At 39.7% G+C, this 8,583-nt stretch overlaps 1 protein-coding gene across 1 annotated transcript in view; it reads left to right on the plus strand.

Moving 5' to 3' along the window:
- Window positions 1-8,583, plus strand: part of Grin3a (glutamate ionotropic receptor NMDA type subunit 3A) — a 187,214-nt gene that overhangs the window by 148,420 nt on the left and 30,211 nt on the right. The window contains exon 6 of the mRNA XM_005078708.4: window positions 8,102-8,253. Within this exon, the coding sequence (XP_005078765.1) occupies window positions 8,102-8,253 (152 nt within the window). The remainder of the gene's footprint in view (window positions 1-8,101; window positions 8,254-8,583) is intronic.

Genomic DNA, 8,583 nt, shown 5'->3' on the forward strand with positions numbered 1-8,583 from the left:
GGAGTCAATGATGTGGGGCAGTTCAGATGACTCCAGTCCAATCAGGTGAAGTCAAGGAAGTGGGGCCTGGCTAGTGACATAGTTCACCGCCTACGTACGTATACGTCTTTACGTCCGTCCATATGTGTCTTTAGTTATGCCTAAAGTGGGTGTGGTGAGCGGTGTGGTAAACTGCTCTTTTATTACCTCATCTGTATGTGCCTCTAGTAAGTCACATGGTTAATGGCGGCATACAGGCTTCCTCTTACACCCTAATATTAACCTGTACATGTATGAACATCTGATCTTCGACAAAGAAGCTAAAAATATACAATGGAAAAAAGAAAGCATCTTCAACAAATGGTGCTGGCATAACTGGATGCTGGCATGTAGAAGAATACGGATAGATCCATGTCTATCGCCATGCACAAAACTTAAGTCCAAATGGACCAAAGACCTCAACATAAATCCAGCCACGCTGAAACACTTAGAAGAGAAAGTGAGAAGTACTCTTGAGCGAATTGGTACAGGAGACCGCTTCCAGAACATAACACCAGTAGCACAGACAGTGAGGTCAATAATTAATACATGGGACCTCTTGAAACTGAGAAGCTTCTGTAAATCAAAGGATACAGTCAACAAGACAAAAAGGCAGCCCACAGAATGGGAAAAGATATTCACTAACCCCACATCTGACAGAGGGCTGATATCCAAAATTTACAAAGAACTCAAGAAGCAAGTCTCCAAAACACCAAAGGATCCAATTAAAAAGTGGGCTACAGAACTACATAGAGAATTCTCAATAGAGGAGTATAAAATGGCTGAGAGGCACTTGAGAAAGTGCTCAACATCCAGAGCCATATGGGAAATGCAAATCAAAACAACTCTGAGATACCATCTCACTCCTGTCAGAATGGCTAAAATCAAAAATTCCAATGACAGTTTATGCTGGAAAGGATGTAGAGAAAGGGGAACACTCCTCCACTCCTGGTGGGAGTACCAACTTGTACAGCCACTTTGGAAATCAGTATGGAGATTCCTCAGAAAAATGGGAATAAGCCTACCACAAGACCCAGCAATTCCATTCTTAGGCATATATCCAAAAGATGCACATTCATACAACAAGGACGTCTGTTCCACTATGTTCAGAGCAGCATTATTTGTAGTACCCAGAACTTGAAAGCAACCTAGATGCCCCTCAATTGAAGAGTTGATAGAGAAAATGTGGTACATTTACACAAAGGAATACTAGTCAGCAGAAAAAAAACAATGGACTCCTGAAATTTGCAGGCAAATGGAGGGCACTAAAAGAAACCATTCTGAGTGAGGTAACCCAGTCACAAAAAGACAAACATGGTATGTACTCACTCATATATGGATTTTAGACATAGATCTGGGGAGTGTCAGCCTACAATCCCATGGACAGAGAGTCTGTGAAACGGAACCTTCATCCAATGGCTGATGGAAGCAGAGGCAGACTCCCACAGCTAAACACTGAGCTGAACTCAAGGAACCCAGTGACAGAGAGGGAGGATTGATGAGCAAAGGAGTTAAGACTGTGCTGGTCCAGAAACACCTGGCCTGGCAAGGGTTAGCTCTCAAATCCCAGACTGATGGCTGGGAATCCAGCATGGGACTGATCAAGAACCCCTGAATGTGGGTGTCAGTGAGGAAGCCTAGGCAATCTATTGGGCATCGGGTAGTAGATCAGTATTTATCCCTGGCATACAAATGGACTTTGGGTCCCCATCCAACAATAAGAGATGCACTCTCACCCTGGACTCTTGGGAGAGTGTCTAGGCCCTGCCCTGGATGAAATGACAGACTATGGACACCCCCATGGAAGACCTCACCCTCCCTGGGGAAATGAGGGGGTCTTGGAGGGTTGGTGGGAGGGCATGGGAGGAGGGGAGGGAAAGGGAGAGGGACCTGGGATTGTCACGCGAAGCAATCTTGTTTCTAATTTAAATTTAAAAATAAAAATAAATAAGTAAATAAATAAAAGTCTATTATCAGTTCAAGGACTTGCAGAAAGTGTTTGGTCATATGAAATGCTGTGCACCAGAGGTATAAAGACATATTATGTTCTTGAGAGTAAGAGGGAAAGTGTTAAGATAAATGAACATATGCCCCAAATTTATGCATTGGCATTAGCAGAAAACAAAGGTCAAGCAGAGACAAAGAGAAATGTAACTGTACAATAATGATCTGTGACCTTTCAGCAAAGAGCCTTGCCTGCTTCTGAGCTGTTCTTTTACTGGCTTTCCAATAATTATTTAATTCAGTGCTTAGAGCACTGACTCTGGAGTCTAGAGTAAAATAGAATTGATGTCACTCACTGGCAAACATCTTAATCTGACCTTCCAGCTCCTCATCTGCATAATGAAGATAGGAAATGAACACGTAGCATAAGGTTGTCATGAAACAATGCATGGAAAGCATGTGGGAACACACCCACTACACAAGATGTACTCAATAAGTTATTAATATTCAGGATATTGATTAAGTTGAGAACTATGCATGACAAAAATTCTCCCAAGATATCCCTCATGGCTCTCAGCTCCTCCAAGACACTTCTCCTCCCAACTTGATGTTCTAGAGGTAAGGGAAATCCATTCTTAAATACCTCTTTCAAACTGAGACTATGGTAATATACTCTCAGTCATTATCTCAGAGTAGCTAGACATGCTAAGTTCAAGGACATATGCAAAATTAAATGATTCTTTGTACTTAAGTCTTTTTTCTAAAACCACTATTTTTATTTTTGAGCTCTTATTTTCAAAATAATCTATTTTCCAGCCACACATTTGGAAGATACTTTTTATCTATGAATTTCTAATTGTACATTTGCTAGTCAAAGAATGTTTCTACCAATCTTAGCCAAGTAAAGCTGACTTATCCATGGAGGAAAGATCAGAATTCTATTTGGGAAATCATTCTCTTGAGCTATGAAGTTGTATCTAATTTCCAAGGTGCCTGATGCCATCATCTTTAGTGTTGAAGGATTCCATTCTGCTTCATCCATCAACCACAAGACAGTCAGACCTGTCTGTTCGGCAAAACCGAGTTTCTAGTGATAATTGAGGCAACTCTGACTAAAGTCATGTCAGCAATTTAAAAATACTGACCAATTACTACAATCAGCCTTGAGAAAAGCAACTGATAAACAAAAGGATAGAAAGGAAACTTTAAAATTTTTACCATTTTTTGTTTTTAAATGAAATAGATTTTTATGTCTAGCAGTAAATTCTCTCACAAACACATAACTCTTTTTTTCTATTCTTCCCTTGTTTTAACTAGCTAATAATTATTATTAGTGTTAGGGATCATTGAAACATCAATGTCCAATGTATGCATTAAAGTAAAAAATTAAAAGTTTGCCAATCTATTTTTAGCAGCTCATTGCAAATTAATCTAGGCATGATGGAGTAGAATGATTTAATATTCATTATTTCCTGGGTAGTCATTTTTTATAAATGTCTTTGTAACTTCAACATAGCTTTCCCTTGGGGACTATTACTGCTTCTGTTATAGTACAAAAATTATATCCTTAGAATATGTAGGTTTAATCGTCAGTTATAATTTCACACTTTTCAAACTTATGTATTTTGGTCTCCTCTACTTTAAAAAAGGCACTATCAAAAATCAATCTAAGATGTCCCTGTCTATTTTAGACATAGATCTGGGGAGTGCCAGCCTACAATCTTACTGCCAGAGAGTCTGGGAAACAAAACCTTCGTTCAGTGGCTGATGGAAGCAGAGGCAGACTCCTACAGCTAAACACTGAGCTGAACTCAAGAAACCCAGTGACAGAAAGGGAGAACTGATGAGCAAAGGGGTAAAGACTGGGCTGGTTTAACCTCCAGAAACTGCTGACCTGACAAGGGTTAGCTCTTGAATCCCAGGCTGATAGCTGGGAGTCCAGCATGGGGCTGATCAAGACCCCCTGAATGTGGGTGAGGAGGCCTAGGCTATCTATTGAGCCTCGGATAGTAGGTCAGTATTTATCCCGGGTATACAAATGGACTTTGGGTGCCCAGCCCACAATGAGAGATGCACTCTCACCCTGGACTCTTGGGAGAGTGTCTAGGCCATGCCCTGGATGAAATGACAGACTATGGACACCCCCATGGAGGGCCTCACCCTCCCTGGGAAATGAGGGGATATTGGGGTGTTGGCGGGAGGTCGTGGGGGGAGGGGAAGGAAAGGGAGAGGGACCTGGGATGGACATGTGAAGCAACCTCGTTTCTAATTTAAATTTAAAAATAAAAAAATTAAAAATAAATAAATAAAACAAAAAAACAGCATGTCAAAAAAAAAAAAAAGGATGTCCATCTTCCTTTCCTTCAGTAGCAGTTTCTCACCCCAGACTGTCCTCTCTCTCTCCGCTGTGTCTCAGTTACTGTTATCTCTATTGAGTTTATGCCTCACCCATCTATTTTCCAGGAGAGGTCATGAACCTGTGCACCGTGCTGCACAGCTACGGCATACGCCTCAGCTCCGCATGCCACCCTAGCCTCCCGCAGACAGGCTCTGTGTCCAGGTTAACTCAGACTCCTCCGTAGCATTGCACACATTTTGTGGGACTTATGAGCAAATAAATGTGTGCAAAATCAGCATTTTCCGAATTAAAAAATGAAACTAGCCTTCCATTATTACACTGACGAGGGTTGAAATTATTAGCTTTAAGGGGATCTTTGTGAGAAATTTTGTGTTTAGTGAGGCTCTTCCTACTTGGTTTTCTGACATACAATAGGGCTATTCTTATATTCAATACAAAACTTGTTGGCATGTTTATAAACAAAATCTATCCATGAACAATATTTTTGGCTAATGAAAACGTACTTTTGAAGAGTGGATTTTTTTCATTTATTTGTGTGTGTGTGTGTGTGTGTGTGTGTGTGTGTGTGTGTCTTTGTGTGTATCTGATGTATAAAGAGGGTAGAGGTGAGCCTGCAAATATAGGTGTTGAGAAACAAACTCAGGTCCACTGGAAGAGCAGTGAGTGCCCTTAACAGCTGAGCCAATTCTCCAGCTCCAAGACTAGTTTCTTAATAAATTAGTTACAGGATTTGGGGAGGATGACATCCACTCAGTTACAAAGATTAAGCCCACACTAAATTATAGGAAATAGGTCAAGTGTTCCCTTGGCTTGTATTGAATATAGTGGAATGAACACTGATTTTTTTTTAGAATCAAGCAGACCCACTTTCAAACTTTAGTTTTGTTGGATACTGACTGGGATCTCAGCAGTTTAATCATTCAAGATTCAAATCTCTTTAGGTAATACTTTGTAATGGGTCCATACATTGGGGAACATATTGGACACATAGAGAAACTTGGTATATACTAAGCTTTATATTAGAATTCCAGAATGATCTGACTGAACTGTGTGTCACAAGATAGTCAAAATTTATGCCTAATGCATAATTTACACTATGGCTTAAAATATGCTACTATTAAGAAACAGTACCTGATAACAAAGTAGGAAGTCCTTGATAAATATTAGAAGTTGTTATTGGAAGCTATTGCTTCAGTGGGGGAAAAGAGTTAATATTCAACGAAGCTAACCCAAGCTAATTATCCTATATGGCAACCCATTTCAATCGCATAATTCCTACCCTTCCCCCATTATGTTCTTCCTGCCCATTTTTTACTTCTCCCTCCCAATGCCTGTCTCAGTTGTAACAAAACTACTTCATGCAGTTAACTGTTTAATACATCTCCCCACTAACATGTGTGGACCATTTTACTTTATACCTACTTACTTGATAAAGTACTTGATGAATGAACAAATGGATGGATTGATGAATGAGAGTCAGTAGATTAATTAATATTATTACACATGGCTCTTGTACTGCACCCAACATGGTAATAAATACTGAAAACATGTTTGGGAAACTGTCAATACATCTTTTTCAAGAAAACAGAAACTTCCTTAGAAATGTACCCAGGGGCTGGAGAGATGACTCAGCTGTTGGGAGCACTTCCTGCTCTTGCAGAGGACATCAGGTGTTTCGCAACCACTGGTGGCTACAGATCTAGGGTATCTGGTGCCCTCTTCTGGTTTCCTTGGGCACTAGGTACACACATAGTGTACTTACATGCAGATAGATATTCATAATGCACAATTTTTTATCTTTAAAAAAGCATAGTCACAACTATATAAAGTGTTGCTTACTCTAAACACCAGTGTCTCATTCAACTTCTATTCCTGTCAGTCTTACCTTTCAAATAAAAACCACCAGTGACAAAGAAGGCCCTTTTAGTATCTATTTGAACAGAAAAGTTCACATTATACTTTTGACACTGTCATCTTTTTCTCGATGCTGCACTCTTAAGAAACAAATGGAATTATCACAAAAACAAACCTGCAATGCTTTAAAACTCAAAAGCTGTTTGGTAATACACATTCCTATTCCATGTCACTGGCCTCATATTCTTCAACTGGATTGCATATCTGCATTAAGAAAAAGAACAGACTAGTGCCTTTGGAACTGAGTTGTAAAGTGAACAATCAGAGCAGGTATTTGACTCATTAAGTATCTTTGAATCTTTGACAGCCTTTTAGTCTTTATCTATGAAAAGGGAACTAACTGCGTTTTTAATTTGTCTTCCTCAATCATCTTGAGGGCAAAAAGAAAAATCTTTCTTTCTTTTTGACTGTGAGATCTAATAACCAAAACAAGATGTAGTTAATTAGCCTCTTTCACGGGGCTCCTCAAAGTGATGAGCAGTGTGTTAACAGCTAGGAAAGCCATGGAGTCAGACAGTGTAAGAAGACACCACCCAGGCTGATTAATAAAACTCTGATAATGCACCCATCCTTGTTCTCTTTGTCTGTCCCTTTTCCTGCTTCCTTATGGTTTATATAACTGTCATCTTGGATCACTAAGCTATATCCTTGATTTTTTTCTAAATGTAGTTTCATACACCCACATGTATTCTTAAAACATACACTAATGTATGTTCTTACAAGGACAAAATAAACTCATGCTGCAGGTTTTGAAGGACTGGCATTTCCCCCAATAGCATATTGCTAAGAGTTATGCATACAAATCTATCCATTTCTACCTCATATGTCTCAGTTATGTAATATTCCAAACATGAAACTATTCCACAGTTTATTTACTCATGGTTTTGTCAAAGAGCATCTGGGTTCTTTCCAAGTTTTTGTATTTATGAATAGCGTTCTTAACCATTATCTCCTTGTGTACTTGTTGGGGAGTTGTTTGGAAATGTTTTCCAAAGTAACTACATCTGTTTGCATTCTTTCCATACCTTCTCCAACATTTATCATTAGCACTTGTTTGACAACTAACGTTAGTTATTGTAAGTCCTTGTGATCTTTAACCTCTCGTGGTGTATTATTTGCTCACATGGCATTATGGTTTGAATATATGTCTTCGATCAGTTCTTACCGTTAAGGGCTTGGTTCTCAACTGATGGGCTTTGGAGAAGTGATTGGCTCCTGAGGACTCTGACCTAATCAATGGATGAATTCATAATATGACAATATTGCTGAGAGGTGTATCTATGAGGGCTGTATCTTGTATGCCCTCATGATTTCTGGCTGTCAAAGTAAACTCCTCTCTCTAATTCTTCTCCATGTTAATGGATTGAAAACTCTGAAATCATGAACTGAAATAAACAGCTTTTTCCTCAATTATTTTGCTCTAGAAATATCTTCCCAAACCTACCCAGTGGTGTACTTCCCTAACCTTCTAGGTGTTTCTTAATCCAACCAATGTTACAATTAATAGTAACCATCGCATGTAGTTTTATTGGGACAGATGGTTAGGAAATCCCAGACCCAGTAAAAACCTCAAAGACGGCTTCTAAAAGCACTGGGAAGAAAAAGGAGGACGGTCATAAAATGTTTTTCAAATTCACCCTGCACATCTCTACTTTCCAGACTCAGACTCATTCATTGCATCTTCTCCGAGATGCAACTGGTGCAAGGGTAATCATCTCTAGGTGTGCCCTGGAGTCCTCTGAGGAAAACGTAAGACAGGCTCACCATGCCTTTATCACCAGATCCTGTGGCAATATTACAGAAGTACTGTGGCCCAGCTCTCAGGAAAAGTATGCAGAACTCACGTGAGATTGCATTTTCTTCTAGGGTATGGCATTGGTCTCCCTCCCAACTCTCCACTGACCTCTAACATATCCGAGCTCATCAGCCAGTACAAGTCTCACGGGTTTATGGACGTGCTGCATGACAAGTGGTACAAGGTGGTCCCCTGCGGAAAGAGGAGCTTTGCTGTCACTGAGGTATGGAAAGACTGCTGATGATGCTAATACTTCCTACAGCTTTCCTTTCAAGTCCACAAGAACGTCAGGTTAGTCATGCCTCCTAACCGATAATGTACCAGGATAATCCGTGACCCGTGGGTCACCTGGATTTGCTTCGAAACTGTCCGTTCCTACAACAATGTTCAGTGACGCATGTTTGTTTTTGTTTTAAATGTGATTCTATACCAACGGATAAAAAAAAATCAAAATTCTACTTCTGTCCCACAAACTATCCTGAAAAAATGTATAAATATGGAAGAAATGTTTCTGAATTGTAGCAAGAATAATGATGACTAACATGAATAGTGT

This window comes from Mesocricetus auratus, unplaced genomic scaffold, assembly GCF_017639785.1.
Source record: "Mesocricetus auratus isolate SY011 unplaced genomic scaffold, BCM_Maur_2.0 Super-Scaffold_6730, whole genome shotgun sequence".
Taxonomy (NCBI): Eukaryota; Metazoa; Chordata; class Mammalia; order Rodentia; family Cricetidae; genus Mesocricetus; species Mesocricetus auratus.